At 38.5% G+C, this 25129-nt stretch overlaps 1 protein-coding gene across 2 annotated transcripts in view; it reads right to left on the bottom strand.

Moving 5' to 3' along the window:
* Window positions 1–25129, bottom strand: part of NDST4 (N-deacetylase and N-sulfotransferase 4) — a 170610-nt gene that overhangs the window by 19315 nt on the left and 126166 nt on the right. For both annotated transcript variants that reach the window (XM_019534053.1, XM_019534052.1), the window contains exons 8-10: window positions 7288–7470; window positions 5204–5300; window positions 1518–1641 (exon numbers count right to left, since the gene is read on the bottom strand). In XM_019534053.1, coding sequence (XP_019389598.1) covers window positions 1518–1641; window positions 5204–5300; window positions 7288–7470 — 404 coding nt within the window. The remainder of the gene's footprint in view (window positions 1–1517; window positions 1642–5203; window positions 5301–7287; window positions 7471–25129) is intronic.

Raw genomic sequence — 25129 nt, 5'->3', positions numbered from 1 at the left:
TGCACAGTGCTGCACGAGCAGACTCAGCATGTGCCTTCTGCCTGTCAGTCCACCTCCAGAATGCTCCCTTTGCCCAGGTTTGCAAAAGGATCCTTTGAATACAGTCTTCCTTGCTTTCTACAATGGGGAATTGTGCACTGGCTGGATCTATGGCTTTTAAAGCCCATTTATGCTGCTACTGTACCATTAAGCCAGTGTAAAAGGTCCAGAGCAGGGATCATATTTCCCTCACATCCATAAAAATTCTATAAAGAAAACCAGAAAAATAACATGACAAGCTTATTTTTATTCTTCTGAAACTCTCTATGCAACTTTGTTTATTTTGAGCTAATCAATAGAACTATTCTAATTTGTAACAGCTGATGAGCTGGCTTTTTATATTGCATAGAGCAAGATGGATTTTTATTTAGAAAATATCTAAAATCAATATAGAAAAAGCTTCTGTTTGTTTCTGTGGAATCACTGTAGGTTAATTATCCTGCATGCTATTTGAATATACCCCTTTGTATTGACCATGGATCAAAATGTATGCTGGGGTTAACAAAATACTAAAAGTAAATTTGCAACCTCTCTTATCTTTGATTATTTTAAAATCTCTGCATGTCCCAGAAATAAACAAAAAGTACACAGAATTAATAAACTTGCTGCTAAAAATACGAATCAGTCTAATAAAAGGCATCAGGACTCTTGCTAGATCAATAGCATGACACACATTCCACTATGCAGTATGGAAAAAATATATACAATGAAGCATCACTCCTTCCTTGGTTTTCATGACATTTTGAACCTAATAATTGAATAGTCTCTTAAGTTAAATGCAACTGTGGTGATAACCTGTCTTTTCAGTGAGATTTTATATGTTTTGTTGTGCTTCTATATTGTAGAAAATATATTCAGTTTTTATGTTTGGCTTTGTTCAATAAAAACAGCTTAATTGGATTAACATTTAAAATTTATGTGTGTTATGATATTCATTCTAATTATCAGTCTTTATTTAAGTTTGAGAACTGCTAGAACTTTTTGGAACATAAAGGTTTACAAAACAATTTTTAAGTGAAAACAATAAAAAAAAGTATTAAAATGCACAGGAAAAAAACTCAACCTAAAGTTACTTATTAATGAGTGTCTTTTATTCTGACTAGTCCACATTTGACAGGTTGTGCCAATAATTACATTCTTACTTATGCTAAGTAGGACTTCACAATTAGCCCAGTTAGAGGAACAGGCAGAAGTAAAATCAATATCGTCAAGCTGAAACCATACCAGAGAAAGTATTACTTAACATGAGGCAGGCCATCACAGTTGGACTCCCTAATATGTTAATTTAATTAAAGTTAAGGGTAACAGTTGATTAAATGTCCCATCATTATGAACTATTTTCTCATTCCCTCAGATAGTGTTAAGCCTAACAAATTTATCTAGTAATTATGTATGTGTTAAACATACTTCCATAATTGCTTGAATGTGATTTAGTCTGTGCTAATAACAAACATTTCTTTCTTTGTTATTCTTCTTACCAGTCAATTCCCTTGTGGTAGTTGTTTCCATTAAAGAACTGAACTTCTTCAAACGTTTTTGGACTAGGGAGATTACTGATGATGGAAGGATGCATGAGAAGAAATAAATAAAGTGCTGTTGTTCCTAAAGAAAAAGTACACTTTAGATTATATGATGTTGTCAGGTAGGATAAAAAACATTGTAAACATTTTGTTTAAGCAAGTATTTCTGAACAAATACATGACTAATTGTACCAAAAAATGTTCACAAGAAAAATAACTATTGCTGAAAGGCAGGTATTAGCATGCAGAATATTCAGTTTAAACACATAATGCATGTAGACCTATTTATTCTACAGTCAGTAATCCATTCACATTTTAAAAAATCCAGATAATGTGCTCATGCATGCATCATGATGTTTCTATTGATTTTTATAATTTCTATATATGTAATTTCTATATTTAGATATGTAATTTCTATACATGTATGGCTTATGTATATGTGTGTGCATGTATACACATACACACACGCACATGTACAGTATTAATGATGTGGCCCTAACATTAGTAATGTATTTCATCTTAAAATCTTGTATACCTCATATAATGTTTCATAAATAATTATTGATGGTTTCCATTTCCATTTCTCTCAGATTCCCTTTGTCATCTATGCTTTATCTTCTGTGGACTGTTTAATGTTACAGGATAAAAACTCTTGTCCAAGAGACAGCATCCATTTCCAGCATAGTAGGTGTAAGTATCTTGGATAGCTTCCTTGCAGGAATTATTAATAAGCAAAGAGGATGAAAGATGATGTTTGATTTTAAACAAGCATTAGCAGATTGTCTTTAAAAACCTTTGTGTTCATGGATTATATACCATTTAAAACTTGTTCTTTATTAAAGATTTTTTCCCACTGTGTCATCATTAGGATGGCAACTATGGTGACTTTGGTGAGAAATCAATGAAAAATTGCAACAAAAAAGATAATCTTAAATATACATATTTAAAAGTTAAGTGTGCATATCTGTGGTCGTGTCTACACCATAGCAACACACTATGGTGACACAGCATTGGCAGGCAAAAACTGTGATGCCGCAGCTACGTCGCCATAGTGACATGGTCCCTCGCTATAGTGCATCATTACAGCCACGTAGTGGCTAAAAATAACTGTGTGCCATTGGCACCGCACAGTAATGTTATAACAATGGCACCATAGGGGCACATGTAGATGCATCTTGTGTGTGTGTGTGTGTGTGTGTGTGTGTGTGTGTGTGTGTGTGTGTGTGAGTGCATTATTTATTACGCGTGTGTGTGTGTGTGTGTGTGTGTGTGTGTGTGTGTGTGAGTGCATTATTTATTACTTTGTTTGATTTATATGCTGCCCTTCACATCAAAGGGCTTATATCTATAAATATTTAAAATATATATTCTAGAGGGAATACCTAATGTTTAGGACATTTAACTGGATATCAGGAGTCAGTGTCTTAGTGAACACATGTACATAGTCATTAATGATCCATAATTATGGCACATTAAGTTTAGTACCTGTAATAATAGGTACTAAACTTAATGTGCTATAATTGGCGCTACTGCGCATTAGTGCAGATGAATGCTTTTTGTGTGATGCTTAATGAGCATTGGCCTAAATCTACCGTGCATCACTGCATTAGCACAATTTTTGCCAGCCACACCAATTAGTGGTAGAATTAGTCCAATGGGCATGAAGCATCTCATGCAGATGCACCCATTGACTCTCTCATGGACTCTCTAAATAATCTTGGGTAATTTGTTATCTTCCTGTGATGGATTATGTGCATGTGCACATGTTCACAGGACCTGATCTAGGATCACATGGCTTACTTTAAGATGCATGATTGTAGTTCGGGTCCCCACTTGCACTCACACAGTCAGTGCTGAGAGTTACATTAGGAATACAATCTAATTAAGTCAGAACTAGTGGATCTGAAAGGGGGATTGGTGGGATTGAAGGGGGCAAGGGTTACATGCAGAAGTGGTGTCTGTCCAGGAATGGGGGGCCCCAAAGAACTAAAAATAGCTCAGTCAGGGTTGGGGGACTGGTGCTAACAAAAGCACAGCCCCGTGGCTCGGAGGTTAGAACAAGTGGCTGGGCTTCCACAGCCCCAGAGATGCACTCTAAACATGTACGCATTTTCAGTGAGATTAGAATGGGTTATCCCAGCGTACATAGTGCAGCTCCTTAGGTGAACTAAGTTAGATCGGGCTATTTTTGCCTGATCTACATTTCCCAAATATATGTATGGTCGATCTAAGTGTAATATCTGCATGAACCCTAAGATGCCAGTGTACCCTGCTTTCTACCTGAGTTCAGACTAACTCATTTAACCTCTTTCTATCTTCTGTAGCAAGTCAATAATGATACTGGCTATCCCAGAGGGACATTATGAGGATTAATTAATCAATTAATGTTTGCAAAGTGCTTTCAGATCCTGAACTGAAAGGGGCAAGTGATAAGTAATTTTATTATTAATTATAATTAATTCAACAAAGCAAAGATATTGGATAAGAGGTCTTAACAGTAATTTTCCCTTTGGGTCTCATGACAGACTGTTTGTTTATTGTAAACATCTGCATTTACTTTCTTGACTGCACTCTTATTACAAATGTATTGACTTCAGAACCCAGAAACACAATACAAACTTTTATTAATTGGTATCTGAACTAAGCATATAAAAATTGTAATGTACCACTACTCCTTAATCTTATACTGTGCTTCTCATCTTTAGCTCTCAATACACTTAACAAAAGAAATCAGTATAGACAGTAGAATGTATTAAATGCTCTAATTGAAGGCATCATGTTATCAGTGAAATACTTAACTCTCTATTGCCATCATAGACGATTCTACTTCAACATCTGAGAAATTAATCAGCACAAAGTCATCCCTTACATAAAGACAATTAACAAAACTTAGTGTGCACCTATTTCATTTCCAGTGTCTAATTGCATTGTTTTCATTGTTGGGGAATGAAATAATTCACATTCACTGTGAATAAAATTTACCTCTATACAGAGTGCCAAAGAAAGGCTGTGATACTTAAAGGTCTCCTTAAAACAAGGCATTAGCCCTTTGACACAGGAGTGAACTTTATCCTGATTTCCTATAACTGCACTGAAATTAGGCCTGAGAACAATAATAGAAACAGTAGAACTCACAAAAAGGAAGTTATGTCAAAATTCTAGGCAGGAAAAAAAATCAAAATAAACCAAAGTTGGAAAAAAAGTTTCCTTTAAAATGTTTAAGAGAAAATAACTCAAAAAAAATCTATTTGAACCTCTTGAGCCTTTCCAATTCAGACATGTTGTTGAATCTATTCAGGCCCCTTAAATCTGAACAAGCAACTGAAAACAGGCTATGTTGGGAAACCCCTGGTCCTTCTTCTGATGGAAAAACCATGACAACAATCTGGGCTGTATTCTAAAAGTCCCGGATGGTTCTGGAAGAAAGTTTCTATGTTTTGCAAATCAGTTTGCTCCATACCATAAGCAACAGAAGAGTTAATTATTGCTGTCCGTTCCCATTCAGAATCTAGCACCTCTATATAATTGAATCTGCTTCACCATGCTCTGTACTAAATATGTAAGTGTAGCACTGAAAGGTAAGGATACACTGTCTTTAGGATCACATTCTTTATTCAAGTAATTTAAATTCACCATCTTCTCACCAGTTTTCTGGGGTCCTATCACAAGAAATTTTGGTAGATGGTCACAAGTTTTATCTCTTGACCAGATATCCCTGTGTCGCTTATCATCACATGGATTCTGAGGAAGAAAAGAAAGTTATTTCTGTCATATTGGAAAATATTTCAAGTGTCTTGATCTTGCAAAGTTACAAAGCAGTTGTGAAATGTTAGTCTCTTTGGAGTCAATAACAACAATCTCCAAATTTCTTCTTAAGAATCCAGGCCTGTAAGATATTGAGCACTCCGGCATTAATTCATTGAGGCACTTAAGTAAGTTTGGCTTGCACTTGAATGATTCGCTACACTAGGGCAAAAATACACTGTAGCTTATAAGACTGATCCCTAGAATAGTCAACAGAGTCAAGCAATTGTTTAAAACTTTATAGGATCAACTACTACATTTCTTTCCCTCTCTCTATATATATATTCATATGTATTCATAGGGTAATTATCTACTGTGACCTCACACATAATACAGGACACAGAATTTGACCAAATGGTTCCTATATCATGCTCATAGTTTCCAGCTGAACTACAGTATATCTTTATGTGTTCAGCATCATTCAGGAGTCCAGCTGCAAGGAAACACCCCCATAACTTTCCCAGAGAGGGTGAGAAGGGAGAGGAGGAGGAAAGACTCCAGTCTGTGGGGAATTTGTAGCAGTAGAAAAGAAATTTCTATTTGTCCATGGCATGTAAAATAGTCTTATTGGAGATCTTTTCTCTGGGGCAAAGAAAATGAAATACTTTCTCATCCTTGGAGGAAATCTGCCAAAATCAAGAATTATATCTAGCAGTACTGTTCACATTGCTTCATCTGGTGTTCTGTCTAAAGTGAAACATGATATTCTCAGGGTCTGTCAGTTGAACACATTTCATAATCATTAGGTGCATCTACACATGCGCCACTTAGTACTTGCATTAGCTTTAAACTCATTGCTACTGCACAGTAGCGGCGGTGTTACACTTCATGCCCGCCAATGCTATGTCGCTGTAGCAACGAGCTATATCAACATAGTGTCTCTTATAGACATGCCCACTATAATGCTAGTCAAGCAAAATGCTCCAGCTCCCCCCATATTTCCATAAATACTCATCCCTCTGCCCATAGTAAAACATCCCATACACCTAAAAGTAAAACCATGCCTAGTCACTGCATGATTGGGCATATGTTCTATTGAATCAAGTTAACAAAATACATCAGGACAAAACCTTTAGCACAAATCAATGTAGTTCTGCTTTAGTGAATAGAAGCACCACCAAGTTCACTAGTTTTTACATCTTGCCCAAAGAAATTTTTCTTTCATGAGACAAAGGTAAAACTGAATTTGCTAAACAGGTTTCCATGGAGTTAAGCTTATGTTATGTATCTGAGATCACACATCAGTACAACATGGTCTGAAAAGGAGAAAATGGTGAATACATAATAATGTTCTGGACACTTCAATATTGGCAGTATGGTCAATGCTGATACATGCCTGAAAAGTTGTGAAAATTTGTGGTTTATGGGTTACAGAGATACGTTTCCTCTTTTCAGAGTTTAACAGTTCATGATGAGTGTTTCTCCTGAACAGGCCCATTGTTGTTTCATTGAAGGTAAACATGGTCTCTGGGATTCCTTATAACAGATACGGTGACATAATACAAGTGATTCCATATTAATGGATGCAGTGAATCTGCATTGTCTGCCTTGTGGTAGATCTCACTATCTGGTGTCTGAATTGATCTTATTGATTATGTATCATGGGTTAATACAATGTGATGCATCAAGAAAATAAAAGAGAGGAGGGAAGGAAAGCCTTTTCCTAGACAAATAGCATTCAGCTGCTCTCAATATGACTGGTATTTGGTTGAACAAAGCCAGGTGGCCTGATTTACCTGTATCTGTAAATCTATTCTTAGTCAAAAACTGTTGTTTATGTAGACAATTAAGTGAACCTAAAGGCATTTAAAACAAACTATCTTCATTTTTAATGTCATAATCATCATTTTCTTAAGAAAAAATTAAATTAGGATTCTCCTGTAATTTAAGAATTATGACTGGGATTACTCTAACCATGTATTACCTGCCAGAGAGGGTCCTTTTGTTCAGGAAAGAGTTCAAAGTATTTATGAGCCAGCTGAACTGGAGGTAGAGTCTGTAGTTTTAAGTTAGTCCAACTTTTAACAAAGTTGGCCAGATTCACAAAGGTGTATAACCCTAGGCGATCATTCCCATAGTTGGACAAATGTGTCATGAAGATGCTGATCTGAAAGGGAAAAAAAAACTGTTTAGAAGCTTTACAACAGCTGTACATTACTGGATGTGGCAGTATCTGTTTGGAAGTTCAAGTCTTGTATTTCACCATAATAACTATTACATAACTAAACTAGATTTGTAGGGAATTACTTTGGCACATTTGACACGTGGATTGCTAACTTGGGAGCATGCCTTTTTGTGAGTTCTACAGCTCCAGCTTTGTCTGCACCTACACAATTAGCTCAAGGAGTATTTATTCACTCATCAGCTTCCCCACTGAAATACACATAATTTACAAAATAGTACTTCTATGTTGGACTGTATATTTTCTTTTTTTTTACCTCATGAAATGTCATGCTTTTCATGTGTACAGAACATTTGCTTTTCACCCAAAATACAGAAAAGTTACAATTATGCTAGAAAGACAGTACTAGTGGTCCCTCCACATTCTGGCCAGCCACAACCACCCCCAACTAAGTATCCCCAATGTGAGCAGGAGTATAATAGGTACCATATATATTCAAATACAAGATGTGGTTTTTTCCCTAATTGGCATAGGGGAAACAGCCCCTTGTCTTATAATCACATGAAAGGAAATCTCATTAAAAACACCATTTATCATTAAACTGCTGCCAAAAGCAGCATGTGCTCAGTAATAGAAACTGACTATGAAGTTGATTAAATGCAACCAACACTAAGCACGACTATAAAACATATGGCCAAAATTGGGCAAACATGCTGATGGGAAGCTACCACAAGGACAGATTAGTACAGCCCATCTGAATTAGATATGTCATAGGGCCCATGAAGCACAGTCCCCTGCACTGCTGACATTTTATCAAGTCATGGTGTGCCACTACGCTGATTACATTTTTATTTCCTTTTCATAGCTGAGCTGTGCCTTTCTTTCCCATTTCCAATGATTCCCATTTCTGCACCAGCCTAGCAAACATCACAGAATGGGGCCCAAACGTGCCACTCAGGATCCCTCTGTTGCCCCCTCTCTCAGCCTGTAGCATGTGATTAGTGTGGCTCTGCCCTTCATGATGTGAAGCTGTACCACGTTGCCCTGCGCTTCATCTGCATATAATTTTTTGGAAGCTCCCAGGACTCATAACAAAAACACTCCAGGCATGAGTGGAGGGCTAATTAGTACATGGCTCCTTTGTGGGGGCATATCTGGAGTGCAGACACATACTGGAGTATACATACATACAGTCACTGTAGCTTGAAATCCTGTTGACTCTGCTGGGGCCCAGCCCAATGAACTATATGACAAATCACAAACCTTTGGTTTTGGACTAATATCTATGTATCTCATTGATTAGCATCATAGATATTAGTGTATGATACTAGCCTATGAGTTAATGTTTTGAAAGCTCCTCACTTCCATTTGCTCAGGGAGAGCAGGGTTTGACAGTAAAAAGAGGGGGAAAGGGTTGCCAAAGGAAAAAGTTGGTGGAAAGCAGAGAGTAAAGAGGCTACTTGATCTCCAAGATTTTATTTTCTCTGCTGTAGCAGTTGAAGGGGGACAAATTCAAGGCAAACTTCCAATAGCTAGATTTTATACCTGGAAAATTATAATAAATTTATAATTTTTCCATATATAGAATCTAATTATTGGGCGGGGGGGGCATCTTCTATTCAAGTAAATACAGTAAATAAACCTTTTCAAAGATGTGACTGGGTTATAGAACCTTATTCTTTAAAGATGTGGGCCACATTTTAAGGTCTAATTCTGGCCACTCACATAATCAGGGGGCAGCAGGGCAGGCCCTACGAGGAGAGGCTAAGGGACCTGGTCCTATTCAGCCTCCACAAGAGAAGGCTGAGAGGGGACATAGTGGCCATCTATAAACTTACTAAGGGGGACAGAGGGGAATGGGTGAGACCCTGTTCCCCTGAGCGCCTCCTGGAGTAACAAGGAATAATGGCCACAAGTTGATTGAGAGTAGGTTCAGGCTATACATCAGGAGGCACTACTTCACAGTCAAGGCAGCCAGGATGTGGAACCAGCTTCCAAGGGAAGTGGTGCTGGCTCCTACCTTAGGAATCTTTAAATGAGGCTTGATAACTACCTAACTGGGGTCACATGAACTTAACTTAGTGGGGGTCATATAAGCCCAGTATTCTTTCCTGCCCAGGGCAGGGGGTCAGACTTGATGATCTGCTCATGTCCCCTCCAACCTTGCATCTATGAATCTATGGTTTCATGAAACTTGTAGAAGACTGAGGGAATGGACCTATTATCAGGTTTTCATGAGATAAAACGAGCAGAGAATTTTTTCCCTGTCCTATCTTCCTCTATCTGTTGCTTTTCTCCTGGGTCCAAACAGGCAAAATTCAGTCCAATGTTTTTTGATAGCCCAGTATAACCTCCACTGGTTATGAATTTGATGATAGATCCCAATCATTCACTGTGTTTTGGACTTAAAATGATGGGTGCACTGTACAGAGAATATTTGAAAACATTCCTAATATGTTATCTAACCCAATTTCAGGTTTGTTTACTTAAAGATAGCAAGTCAGCTAGATAATTTATTTTTGGCATCCAGAACTTTCAAGCTTTTATGAATGATGATATCTCAAATAAGATATCACAAATAGATCGAATTTCTTCTTCAAAGCAATATTTTTTCTGTCTTTTTATTTATCAACCTTATTTTGTTTCTCTTTAACATGACCATGGCTTTGCAGACCACAACATAGCATTCTAAGGGATAAAAAGAGGAATTTGTATGAACAGTGTGACGAATAACTTTGTATAAAGATATAAAGACAGTAAATTAAAATTCAGGACTGCAAGGGCATTAATTTATAACTAAAATATTCACTGTTTAGCTTTATAGGATACTATCAAGTAAGATTTTACTACCTGCCTACTTTATTCAGGGGACTAGCCTTAAATATAATGTATGCTGACAATGGCAGTTAATTACAAAATTTTCAAGAAATGTATCACAGTGGTAAATGATCATCATATATTTCCCTTTGTTTTCAGCTGAATTGCTGGAAGGTTACCATGAAAGAACATGCATCTGATCACAATAAGCACAAAATAACTAATCTCACCAACTGCAATTAAGAAATAAGACATGTCATGAAGTGCATTTCTCAGTAATTATACCAGGATTCAGATAGTGTTATTATGAAGTAGGAGGTGGCAGGCAAAATTACTTTTAAATATCCAGGAAATGCAGTGATCTTCAGGGCACATTGACATGGAGATTTGCATTTTACCCACCCATCTTAATGTTATCTCAGGAAGAAAAAGAAAAAGAAAATCCTGTCACACTTGTGCATTTACTTGTGCAATTATAGGGGTGGATAAGGCATCCACAGCCAATGAAATTTTCACCTTAACCTTAACCACAGTCCTGTGCACCAATCATAGCAGTGAATTAAGCCTCCAAATGCATCTATCTTTCACATCAAAGAAAATGACTTCAGTGCTCCTAAATAGGAAACACACATCCCAGTATAAAATCCCAAACCAGAAGTAGCTAGATACCTGAAGGACAAATACTCTTCTATCAAAGTGCCACTTACATGGTAAAATATATTACAGGAAACTAAGAGATTTGGCATCACACATAGCTATTTGAATGAAGATGAAATGAGAATAAATGATGAGGTGACGTGGGGATTCAGCAGATTAAAGATTAAACAGCCCAGGATGCTTAATGATGCTGTATTTTTTTTAATCCATAGGGAAAATATATATCTTCTTCTATATATATAGCATGGGTGTACTCTGACATCACTGGGTGCAGCTGAACACGCAATTAATATGAAACAAAAAACTCTGGAGCCATTTGAACCAGAGGAAACTGGTCCTGGGTGCACTGTCTACACATATACCCAGGATAGCAGCAATTTGAGCTGAGGTGAAGCATCCCTGGGCTGGGAAGGAGCATTCAAGGGGGTCAGACTTGGGCTCTGGGGAGCAGTGTTGGGCAGTGGTGAGGCTGCCTAGGGCATGAGGTTGCTAAAGTGTGGAGCCGTGTGGCTAGATAGCAGGCAACCCCCACACTTTAGCACCCTCATGCTGCAGCTAGCCTGTCACCATCTACATGTGCATTTTAGCACTTAGTTACTCTGCCGTAAGATAGTACAGTGGAGTTATTTAATTTACTGCTCCCTAACACCAGTGCATGTGTAGACAATGATGCTTTACTGCAGAGCTAATTAGTCTACTCTGCAGTGTCTTTGTGTAGGTGCACCCACTATGAGGTAAAATCATGCTCAGCATGGCAGCCCTTAACTTTTAGGGACCCTTGTGCTTGGTGGAGCGTACAGTCCCTGGCAAGACATACGGACTGTCTAGGGAAAGTTAGGTACCTACAGAAAGGGATTAATAAAAACACGCTGAGCCATCTAAACCAGCTACTAGGGAATACCAAGGAGGAGGGCTGTGCCTTTGCCCTATCCTTTATGAGGACTTTGATGCCTAACTCTGCACTGGAGGGAAGCACTTACATCTGCTTAGTATTCATAGGCACAAACCCTATTCTTCAGTTAGGCGTGTAAGCAAGGTCAGTTCATACTCAGAGGAAGAAGTGGAATAGGAACTGAAACTTGACTCTTCTATAGCCCAGCTATTTGACCTAACGACAGCATTTCTCACACCCAGGACTGGCATTAGACTGGTAGAGAGTTATACACAGGGTAAGTGCTTCTCTCCTTTTTCTCTATCTGAATGCCAACCAACCTGCATAACTTAACCTTATGGCATCCCCCATGGTTTGGGACTGTAGGCAATTGCCTTGACTACTTGCCCAAAAAATGGTTCTGATATGGCCCAATAAATATTTACTTATTTAGGCAAAGGGAGCAGCTCCAACAAGATGACTGAGCACGATGCATGCCAGAGAGCTGTGTTTCTCAAATATTATGGCATTCTTCTGAGAAATGGGAGACCCTAAGTAATTTCCTGCAGAGGGAGAATTTGAACCCCACACATCTAGGGTATCTAGTGGCTAAAAAGGGGAAATGCTTTTTTTGGCTATTACTTGTATAACATTAGGTGTGATCTATGCACATATGTACTGGGTCAAGCTCTGCAAGTGAGAAAGACAGGAAAACATTTTTTTAGTGAATCTTGCCAGGACTTAGTTGTGAAATAGGCCCTGAGCAACCAGGGACTATCACAAGGGGTGACAAGATCAAATGGTCACAAACTCCGCCGTAACCAGTTCAGGCTCGACATAAGAAAGAGCTTCACTGTCCAGGCCCCCAAGGTTTGGAATAGACTGCCACCTAAGGTGGTTCAAGCACCCACTTTGAACACCTTCAAAACACATTTGGATGCTTATGTTGCTGGGATCCTATGACCCCAGCTGACTTCCTGCCCCTGGGGTGGGGGGCTGGACTCAATGATCCTCCAGGGTCCCTCCCAGCCCGAATGTCTATGAAATCTATGAAACAACTCACCCAATTCTGAGCAAACCCAGCAGCTGGCATTTAAGCACTGACAGTACTTTATTCGGAGACACTTAGGCTATAAGAGAATTTAGAAAACACCAGGTACATGTTTGTTTCTGGAGGATTAAAAGCATGGATTTAGAGGCCTACGTGTATGTAGAAGTGTGACATTTAGCTCACCCTAACCAAAGCTAAGGCGATGTAAATTGTTGGGTGGGCAAGTGTTCACAGGGTTTAGGTCACCCTAAAAATGATGACCTCAATCTAAAGTTAGTTCTGGTCGGGGTGAACTAAGTATCTGTTGGCAAGGGGTTAACCCAATCTAGCAAATATTACTCCACCCTAGGGAACACCTGTATGCATTTACAGCATATGCCCAGGGGTGGGAGAGTCCAGCCAGGTTCCACAGCCCCTCCAGCCATGCTATTTTTACTCCCCTACCAGCCCACCCTACCTCAGATGAGGCAGACCCCCTTGGACCTGCCAACCCCCTGGACTCACCAACTACTCCTGAACCCACCAGCCCCTTCTGCAGACCTGCCAATCCATGCACCCCTGACTGCCTTGCCTCTGGCTGCCTGCACCTCCTTCCAGCAAGCAGCAAATGCTTGCATACTTTGATCCCAACTCATGTTTAGCTGGCTTAAATTAAAACTTGTTCACACCCTAAGTGTCCCACATGAATCTAGCTCCACATCATTAGTAACCAACTATATAATTCATCCTGATCCAGGAAAAATAAAATCAGTGGGACCATTTACAATATTTTCGAGTTAAGCACATGCATGAGTGCATATCTGCAGCAAGGCCAAAGTGCTCAAGTTTCAAGCCCTCAGGGAGCAGTGATACTGCTGACCAAAAAGGCTGCATGCCTCTTACTCTGCCTTTTACAGTAACTGTAGGATAGAAGCAGTGAGCTTTCCATTTTCACCCCTGTAGCCCAGCCGATGTGCCATTCCTTTCAGAGTGGGCCCACAATGTTTAAAAACATGTCCATTAGTTTGTTACATTATTTATAAGGCTTTTAGTACTTCTATAAGGCGAAGATGAATGGAACTTAGGTGAAAGTGTCCCTCACGGCCCATCTGCAATGAGTTTGCAATGTACCCACTTTATTCCACAAAAAGTAATTTATTCTTCATTTTTATTCTGTTCTGAGTCTTCTCTGAACAGAGACTGGCAACAGTACAGCATTAAAAAAAACCACCCAAAGTTGGACTACGCTTAAATTACCAAATGCAGTGCTTGTGCAATTTGCATTTTAGAATTATTTGACACAATTGGGATATTAGCAATATCTTTTAGCAAAGAAAATATATGCCAGTAAACCCCATCTCTTTCGTTCTCTTCTTCCAGTTTGAATCTTACAGATTTTTTCTGTGTAAATGTACAAGCATTAGACCCTTCAGAAGTTTAGCTCATTTTAATTTAACAGTTTAATTAGGGCTGTACCCAAATCCAAACCTCAAACCTGAATACATGTGAATTCTGAGAAAGTTTAGATCCAAATTCCAGGCCCATTTTCTCTATGTAACCTGCCCTTGTGTTGTCTTCTTGTTAGAAGTGAATGCAAAGATTAGTTTATAAAATCACAGTTTACTGTTTAATGCTTCTTTCCAGAGCAAAGGAGAATGACAACAAACGTCCATGTATGCTGTGCATTGTCATGAAAATGGATTTTACCTTCAGTGCTTCTATATGTAGGAGAAAATAATGTTTCAGAAAAATTGCTGAGTTGGCACAAAGCCATTAAAGGCGTCTGGGGATGGTTCAATGCATAATAATTTTGCACTGCACTATGGTACTGCATGTGGTCATCAAGAAAGAACTCCTGTGCAATACACAATATTCCTGCCTAAAGAAGACCATGATGAGTTAGAACTGATGAAGGCATATATGTTTCCTCCTCTGTTTAAATTAGTAAGTACTGCCAGTCAGTAGTTTAGGCTATAACCTTGTTGTTATATTTTCCATAACAAAACGTTATGAAACACAGAATAATAATACACAATGGTCAAGCTTTACGGTGATTTAAGGATAGCAATTTTTTAGAAGAATCACAAGATGGTTCTTTGTGTAGTGATCTAACACAAATGTCGCAAGGAAACACTCACTACATATCTCAAATTCCTAAGACTGGCAAGGGTTCAGGGTTAGAGCTGAGCTAATCTTACATTTAATCTTACATGAGCAATATGTACTAAATTAATATAATATACAGAAAGCTACTGAATAAAACCTCATTGTTAGTGCAATAAATTGATTAAAAACAATTGTGCATTACCTTATGGTAGAGCTGGTGTTAGGCTTATTTTGTTCACTGTGATGTAAGTGTCCAGAATGCATACATTTTACATGAGAGCACAGTTCAAGTGGTCCCTGAATTTGTACTGACCTACTATATTAAACTCAACATCCAAAAATAAACAATTCAGGAGGAGAGTTAATTAAGTAGGGAAGGCAAAATGAGGATTAAGTGCTGAATTAAATGGAGTTTCAGAATTGTTTCCTCTTAACTTTCTGATTTCTTCTTCTCATACTGCACCTCTATGCTCTGCACTTCAATCTCTCCCTTCGCATTTCAGACTCGTGCCATTTTTTTAAAATTTAGTCTTCTCTCTGTCTACCAAAGCCAGTCTTAATTCTTTCTCCTTTTCCATTTTATGTTAGGTAATAAGGACAATAAGGTGTGCTATAGTGTTGTTCACCAGTAGATCCCAATGGGCTTTACAAAGGAAGTGACATTCTCTAAATGTTACAGACTAGGAAACTAAGGTATAGCAACATGAAGCAATTTACCTTGGCCACTCAGCAGGCCGATAACAGAACTGGACGATGAACCCATATGTCTTGGGTTCTTGTCCGATGTACTATCCCAGTGGTCAGCAACCCTGGCAGACTACAGGCTGGAATGATTTAGCTTGGGTAGAGGCAGGCATCCAGGTAGGCACTATGGGGCTGCGGTCACCACTTCTTGTCACAGCATGGGTGGGGAAGTAGGGGGAATGCCTGCTGCACTGCTTCTCCTCACTGTGGCACAGGAAAAGGCCTGCCATTGAATATCAACAAGGTCCTCTAGTACCAAATGCTACTAAAGCCCTGCATCTATGGCCTACATCCAATGGCTCTTCAGCCTATAGATTATAGGAACAGAGCACCATATATGCTCATCCAGAAGGAGAGGAGCAAGACTCTCAATACCAACAGAAACTTTTTCCAAAGGACTAAAAGATCTCAACACAGGTAGCTGGCTTTTTTTCTTCAATAGGACTACCCTCTGTCAAGTGAGAGACAAGTTGTCCTACCCACCCTCTATCATGGATAACAGAAAAGGAGCTTAAGGGCATTGACAAACATTTTAATATTGGTATACATCCAATTTTCATATTGTAATCCTCCTTTCTATTTGCCAGAGATGTTGGCATGTCTGTAGTTCCTACTGAGTAGACATCCAACCTCCAGAACCAATACAAGTGCTGACTTGAGATGTTGATTAGCAAACAGTTCCAACAAAAAGGCCCAGACTTAAATTTGGGCTGGACTCGATGATCTCCCGAGGTCCCTTCCAGCCCTGATGTCTATGAAATTGATCCACCCAACTATAATCAAGCACTTCTACTACAGCTATCTACATGTCCCTTAACCATGGCCCCAAAATAGCAGGAGAAATTATATGGCTTGTGCTAGGAAGTTTTTCTGCAAGTGATTATAAATATTTTCCATGACTGTCAATTCAGCTCCTTTTATGAAAACTTAATGTATTTTAAACCCATGTTATGCCAGGGAAAAAGGTGAGTTGCAGTTCAAGGGCTAAGGTAGTTTTCATTGTACTGTTGCAACTGAGGTATCCCTACTGATGTTCCATAATCCATGTTAATGGTCCCAATTAAGACACAACAGTCAAATTTCTTATTGCCTCTTTTCTAAAACAAACAAAATAATGCTACTGAAGTCCTCAGATCACTTGTGCATGCAATGTATTATCCTGGTTGGCAAATTACATTTTTCCTGGAAGGGGGGGAAGGGAAGGGGAAGAGTAGTTATTATGTATTTCTTTTATCCAACAAAATCCAACAGAAGCTACATCCTGCATGTGGTTATTTACCAGCTTCCCAGATTCTCGGTCATAATATTTGGATAGTGAATTATTCACAAACCAGAAATGTTTTGACTTGAGACAGATGAGTATGTAAACACTAATCTTCCTGAATAAAGAAGCTGGGCAGTGACTTCGTGAAGGCAGCACAATGAGGGCAGCTGTTCTAACAGAGAACAGAAGGCTCTTGCTGTATTTCAAAGAGCAATCGCTTGACGACCCATTTTTCTTTTCTTTCAGTACAGGCCTGATTAATTAAAAATGCAACACATACTAAGCACAGTGTAATTAATTTTGGTGCAAACTTCTGGGGTGCACCATTTGTCAGTGCATTTAGGGTGCTTCAACCATGTCCTGAAATAGCACTGATTTTGAAGGAAAAGTCTCAATATAAAATACGCCAAAAGTGACTTCTAACCGATATGAACTTAATACATGACTTATTGGCAGCACCAAATGAAGCCTCCTTTTTGGTTTATTTAGAACAACTGCTGCTTATAGATTTTAAAGGCTCAGACCCTAACCTGCTCCAGGTTCTTTATGCTGTCAAGACAGCAAAAAGCAACCAGAAACCTACTTCTGGGCTAAGTACAGACATTCAAAAAGCCTGAGGTGAAACTAATGTAAGTTATATGGTTTTCTGTAAGCAGTATCATTGAGATCAGTTGAAAACAAGACACAGGTTCATCCTCTAGTGCAAGGTGGTGGAGGGAGCAGGGGCAAATCTTAGGCTGGGTGCCTCCATTTTTAATTTAGTATATATGTACTGAACTTCTGTTCTGTCATAGATATAGACCATCTTCCAATCACTTATACTGGTAAATGTGTAATGTATGTACCTGGCCTTGAGGTCAACCTCTTGTGGCATAATCCTCAGATGACATAAAGTTTGTGTAGCCAGTGGTAGGGGATTCTAAACTTTTCCGGTGGTTTTAGATGAAGATGGGGCAAGTAAGAGACAAGTGGGGACAAAACACATGGTGTTACTTAAGACTCCCATCTACAATGTCTATTCCATAGTAGTAGAATACATGATTATCAGGACTAAGACTTATTATGTAGGCTTGTACAGTGGCTAATACAATAATGCTCTGATGCCTGACTAATCACAAGAAGCAATAGGTGATAGGTGTGGTTATGTGACTGACAATTTATGGCCACCCATTCTGTTCAGTTTTTAGAAGCAGCAGCACTGAGATGAATAGTTCATAACTCAGTGGGTGCATCTACATGTGGCGATATAAGGTGCATTAGCTATTCTTAAGGCACATTAAAGGTGTAGGTCTACACATGCACACTTTTAATGCATCTTAAAATGATGATTTTAGACTATTCATGCCTAAATTTGATACCTGCAAAAGGTTTCAAATTTAGGCGCAAATAGCTGAAGTGCCTTAACACACATGTAGATGCACTAAAGAACATTACTCTGTGTATGTCGACTGCCTTTGGACTAACTTTAGTCCCAAGTCAGTCCGCACACCATGTTAGTGTGCTGTAGCACATGCATGTGTAGATGTGTGCCTAAATAGCCTTAATGTTCATTAGGCACCTGTGCATTAAGTTTAGATGTATGTAAAAACATGTGTAGACACACTGAGAGTTATTACTTTAAGCCTCTCATGCAGTAAGGAAGACATCACTCCATCGATTTTATACTTGCTTCATGTTTTCTTTCTTCTCAGGTCTAAAAATACCTAATCATATGTAATAAAAATAGATTTTTATTCTTATTAGTTTGGTTCACATTGTGTTTCTAGTGGTGCCTTTCCAGGGTTGTAGTGGCTGAATCATATATGTTGCTTTCTAGTGTACCAGTTTAAAGAACATCAAGGACAGTACAACAAGGACAAGTGCAGCATGATGGACCTAGGGCACAAAAATATCCAGCATGTCTACTGGCTGGGAAGTGACCCTCTCTGCAGCACAGAAGTGGAAAGGGACCTCAGTCATAGTGGACTCCAAGATGAACATGAGTTGTCAGTGTGATGAAAATCATCAGGAAAGCAACCACACTTTATTATGCATGAGCAGATACATGACAAATAAAACCAAGGAGGTGATACTTCTCCTCTATGTGGCATTGGTCAGTCCACAGTTGGAATACTGTGTCCAGTTTTGGACGTTGTACTTCAAGAACGATATTGATAGACTCAAGAGGGTCCAGAGGAGGGCCATTCATATGGTTAGGGGCTTACAGGACAAGCTCTCCAAGGAGAGACTGAGGGACCTGGACCTCTTCAGCCTCTGCAAGTGAAGGCTGAGAGGTGATCTTGTGGCCACCAAAAAATTCATTAGGGGGGCACAGCAAGGGATTGGGTAGGCTCTAGGGAGCCTCTTGGGGTAACAAGAAACAATGGTCACAAACTGACAGAGAGCAGACTTAGGCTAGGTATGAAGAAAAACTTCTTCATGGTAAGGGTGGCCAAAATTTGGAATGGGTTTCCCAGGGAGGTGGTGCTCTCCCCTACTTTGGGTGTCTTTAAGAGAAGGCTAGATAGGCATCTGGCTGGGGTCACCTGACCCCAACACTCTTTCCTGCCTAGGGAGGGGGTCAGACTCAATGATCTGTTGAGTTCCCTTCTGACCCTAGCATCTATGAAACTATGAATCTATAAACATTATAATTGAAAACTAAAATAGTAATTTCTATAAATATAGTGAAAGTTGTCCATTACTATGTCAAAAACTAAATAAATGGATGCTTCTGTTAAAAAAAAATGTTAGATTTAGCTAAAATTTAGATATGCTTCATTTTTCTAAAATTTAGGAATATATTAGTTAGGAGGAATTACAAATGACAATTAAAAGGCTCATCTTAATATAATTGTAAGTGGGAAACATATTAACAGGGTCTGCTTCTAAACCAGCAGCCGTTATATTTTGTACTGAGAGAGGCAGTGCTACAAATTTGGACCAAATACACTTTATTATTATTCATGCATAAAAAAGAGAGCTTATTCTTGGTTTAAGGTTGCTTACAAACATTAAAAAAATACAACCATGCTTTACCAGAAGTATTGTGTTAGTTGGACCTGGCTCTGCAGCATCTGTACAGTTCAGGTGCTTCAGTAGGGTTTTTTGGCACTTTTACCTAATAGCTATAAATGCATGTGGCATTTATCAGTGACATTATCAGCTACACTGGCCGAGAAACCCTGATTTGCAATAATATCAATTTTCCTTTTATCAGTGCTGATCTGATATGGACTGATATACTGGTGTACCTTACTAAATACCTTTAATAATCTGAGCCTTTGGAACCTAAAATAAATTGAAAAGCAACTTTTTAAAAATGAGACAAGGTAATTTTAAGATTCTACTTTTGAGTATATTTATATAATTATTTTGTATAACAGGTACAGAGCTGTTGTACTTCAAAACATTTGTGTATATAAAGAGCTCTTCTGGATGGAACCTCAAGATAATAGGCCAGATCTTCAGCAGGGGTATATTACCATAGCTCTGTTGAACTCAGCATGGCCACTCTGGTTTATATGCTGGTGTAGCCATTGATTGACTAAGGTTGTTTTTAGTGTTTTTTCCAGTAGTCGTTAGCTGTCAAAATTACTATTGTTTAGCTCAACCTGTAAAAATGAAAGCAGCACCAGAGTTTCTGGTTATTCATTCAATTGAGCGTCTGTTTGCATCCTGGAATAAATTCTCTCAATAATGACTGGAAACTGACTTTTAACACTCCAGTATTAAAATGATGACTCAACCAATACTGCCAGCACAGAAGGACAATCTGAACCAGCCTAATTATCTTAAACATTGCAATCAAATATGCCTCATATCTTTATTATTTATTTATGTTGGTATTTAAAAATGTGCCTATCCATCGATTTAGCACTTGCACACTAAAAAAATCAATTACATAACTTATGTATAAATAATGTGCTCCACCTTCTCCCATCAACTGTTCAATAATTAAACAGAAAGAATATTACCCTTAACATCCTTACTGCTGCTCAGTCCAACTTGCCTCAGAAAACCAGGAGCAGAAATAGAGCTTGCAGGGTTTTTGAGTGAATGTTTTTGCTGTCAGAGAGTTAGCCACATTCCTTTTTCCCGTCTTTACTTAGCATTTCTTTTCTCCCATGTGCCTACACCTCTTAAAAAAAATTAGCCCAAGGAAACAAAAAATTAAGGCAAGTAAAAGATTTGGGGATACATTTTTACCTTATTCAAAAGGTAGTTGTTTTGTAAGATTCACGGAAGAACATTAATATTATAGGGAAATTAGAAATCCATTATAAATGACATTTAGTAGCATATTTATTGCCCTCATGCCACTCTCTCCTACACAGATGTTCCAGGGCAAAATGAATTTTACTAATCTGTCTTTTTTCATTGTGGTAAAAAACTGGTATACAATTGTACCAGGACTTGGATTGAGATACCAGCATACTGTATTTTCATGTGTGTATATAGTGTAACGCTCAGAAATGCAAAACAGTCCAGGGACCATTTACTAATATCATACCTTGAGGGGCTGACCAGGCAAATACCTCTTTCAATTTCAGTTTTTTAGGGTGTTCGGTATCCTGACAGAGGACTATTACAGATTGCAGCCTTCCTGGTTTGCACCTCTTGAGCTACAGTCCCAGTCACTGATAGGGAATCCCAGAACCTTTGGACCCCTTAACTGCACAAACAGCTACATTAACAGAAAAAGCAATCCAAGACTGAGATTTTGTGTTGGCAAAGCACTAATTTTAATAATGACAAATTGTTTCTCTAGAATTCAGCACTGTTCATATTCATGATCCTTCTACTACGGAAGCAAAGTAATTTATATGCCTGAAAACAGTTCCTTTACTTTTACTTTATTCCCCTTCTGCACATCTTTTTTTATTTTAGCATCCTTGACAGCATAATCAAATATTTTCTAAACAAGTTTTCTCTAAAGGAAGAGCCACAAGGGCAATATTTGGCAGGAAATGTTCTTGCCCTTTGATTGAAGGAGAAAAAAAGGAGGCTGATTGTATTTTATTTCCCTTGCCCATATTCATTATAGTGGTCATGTTCCACCCTCAGTGCTCCTACTGATACTACTGGAAATGCTCTTGTCTCAAAAGTAGTATATGGCCTTATAAGAGCAGTACAGGCACTGTAGTATATTTGTGTTAATTTAAGATCCTCAATGCAACAGAGAAAATGCTTTCTGATTACCTGTAAAAGCCTTCCATTTTTTCTCTGTTTGGTTAGTCTGATTAAATGAATTCTTATTATAACTATAAAACTTCTGTGCCCTGTTTCTTTTCCTGTGAGACTGAAGACACTGTTTTAATACTTATCCAATCCTCATTTAAACAAGTTATAAATCATCGTTAAGCATAGTATTTATCTCCTGTGGCTACTTCTTAATAGTCCAACAGTTTTTCTGGTTTTATACATAGAGTATGCCATTGACAGCTATGAATAAAGGTGCAAAATGACAGGAATTCCTCTTTACTAATCATATTTTTTTTAATAGTAATTATCTGTAATGTTATGCTTTTTCTTTTTTTGTTCTGCATATAAGCTGTCATAGGAAAAATGACTAGTGCCTTTTGTGTCATTAGCAACTTTATGGTGGCACTGTGTTAAGTTGGCATAAGTAACTAGACTTTGTCTAAGCTACTTAATATTTTAATAGATATATAGCCACACTTTTCAACAGTGCTTGACAATACATTGACCAGGGGTCAAATCAAAAGACTGCTGAATTCTGTCCAAGTGTTTTCTCACTGAACTGTTTAAAGGCTTTTCAGAAGTCTAGAAGCAATTCAAACCTCCATTAATATAAGGCTGCCTAGTCACAACATTTTGCCTGGGGCTAATACTTTCTTTTCTGGGGGAAGAAGTTATGATGTATAAATCTGCTTTGCTGTCAACAGTATTTTCCCACTGAGTGTTTGTACAAGATGGTGAACAAAAAAAGTATTCTTATCCCTGAATAGAATATAAGCAAATGGACTCTGACTTGAGCCAGCAGGATAAGCAGGAGCTTATCAAATGAGTAAGGGTTTGTTGTCAAATGTCTTCCTTACCGGAAATAATATTATGGCTGATTATTTATATATATATTCACACATGTTCAAGGCAAAACAGATTCATTACTGTCTAGTGCAGAGAGGCTCAAGCCCTTGCCTGTGATCAAGACTGTGCCCCCTGAGCAATGTCATCTGGCCTGAGTGGCTTCCCCTGGGTGTTAAAATCTGGTGGCAGGAGAATGCTGGCAGCATTAATTGCTGCTCCCTGGCTACAAAATTTAAGGATCCATGGGGAGTCCTGTGGGCTGGATAGTGTGGCCTTGACCACCATCAGGAGTGCAAGGTAGTGCAAGACCTGATTCTGGTGTGCAGCACGTGGCAGGACCCCATGTGCGGGGCTCTGTGGGGGTGCTGTGGGGCACTGGGGTCCAATTCTGGCATGTACAGCTGGTGTGGAACCCAATCTTGCTATGTGGAACTGGATAGGAGCGGTGTGCGGCTTGATGCAGGCATACAGGGGCCAGCCAAGGCCATGTGAGGCCTGATTCTGGTGCACAGAGCCCATTCTGGCCTGTGGACAGCCTCACACCACTCATTTGGGTGGTGGGGCCAACATGTTGAAGAACACTGGCCTTGTATAGAGCAAAGATGAAGCTGTATGCTTTCTACCAACAACTGAAATTTAGTAGAACAAGTATACTTCCAAAACAATTTTAGATCTCACCTTGAGGTGACTTATGTTTCTGCTAATTCCTCTTTCTTTGTTTATAACATCCTAATTGGGTCTTTATATTCAGGGTGGAACCTTTGACTTGTTCTAGACAGTGAAAAATATTTCACTATTTTTTATCATTACCTTTGTCTGCCCCTTAGCTTACAAATCAAATGAAAAATTTGAATCAAGTAAGTCTGGAAGCTTTGGTATATACAAGCTGTTAAATTTTGGGATCAAAATGCTTTGCTGTTTCTTCAGAAATGTTTGTTCCGAGCTGATGCTTAATTCCTCTGTCTTGTCTTGAAATTTTTATCTGAACACAGCCATTGGCTTGATTATCAACTTATTCTCTTATCATATTCTCTTCACTTTTGGACAGTTTACATTAGAAGAAAGTATTCAAATTAATAGGATAGCTTTCTAATTATATCATTGTAATCCTGCATCTAACAGTATGTAATTTTCTACTATTGTCATTAACCATTGTTGAGGATGTTTAATAACTTTTTGACATTTTAATCCATGCAAAATCCTTAAATTATATCTAGTCCCTTAGGGCTTGAAAACCCTCTCTTGCTTCTGAGCAGCTTTTACTTGTGCAAGTAATCTTACTGCACTACATGTTTCAGGCAGTAGTTGCTTTTAGTATATATATATCTGCTTAAAATTCTGTGATGTGTTACAGTGAAGTATTATATTTCTCCAGGAGATGATTAGAAAATATGCTTCACTGACCACTGAATCTGATAATCCATTAGGTTTAACAGTTCAGATTAGCAACTATGCCTGAATATTATGTTATATTTATTTCAATAAAATATGTTTTTAAACTCACTAACTGTTGCAATTCCCTTTTGTAGTTGCATCAGTTGTGGAAATAAAATAATTTATTAAAAAAACTCTTCTATATGAGTATCAGTTTGCTAAGGACTTAATGGAGAAGCCCTTCAAAATTCTATCTTTTGTATTAGTATAAAGTGTAGCTTTATCCTGGCATGCCCGTCACATGCAATAGTTACTACCAATTTTCAATTACTCAAACTGCAACAGGATAAAGAGAATTTTGGAATTATTTTCCAGTGTCAACTTTGTATACCAACCATTCCAGATATAATATAACACAAATCACTATAAGACCATCCTTAAAATTTCTACCCATATGCTTGGTCTTCTAGATTTCATAGATTTCATAGACATTAGGGCTGGAAGGGACCTTGGAAGATCATCGAGTCCAGCCCCCCACCCAAAGGGCAGGAAGTCAGATGGGGACATAGGATCCCAGCAAGATAAGCATCCAATTTGCTCTTGAAGGTGTTCAAAGTAGGTGCTTGAACCACCTCCGATGGCAGGCTGTTCCAGACCTTGGGGCCTTGGACAGTAAAGAAATTCTTCCTTATGTCCAGCCTGAAATGGTCTTGCAGGAGTTTATGACCGTTCAACCTCGTCATCCCTTGGG

Source organism: Crocodylus porosus, unplaced genomic scaffold (assembly GCF_001723895.1).
Source record: "Crocodylus porosus isolate Cpor-Errol unplaced genomic scaffold, CroPor_comp1, whole genome shotgun sequence".
NCBI lineage: Eukaryota > Metazoa > Chordata > Crocodylia > Crocodylidae > Crocodylus > Crocodylus porosus.
This window is presented reverse-complemented; position numbering and strand designations above follow the sequence as displayed.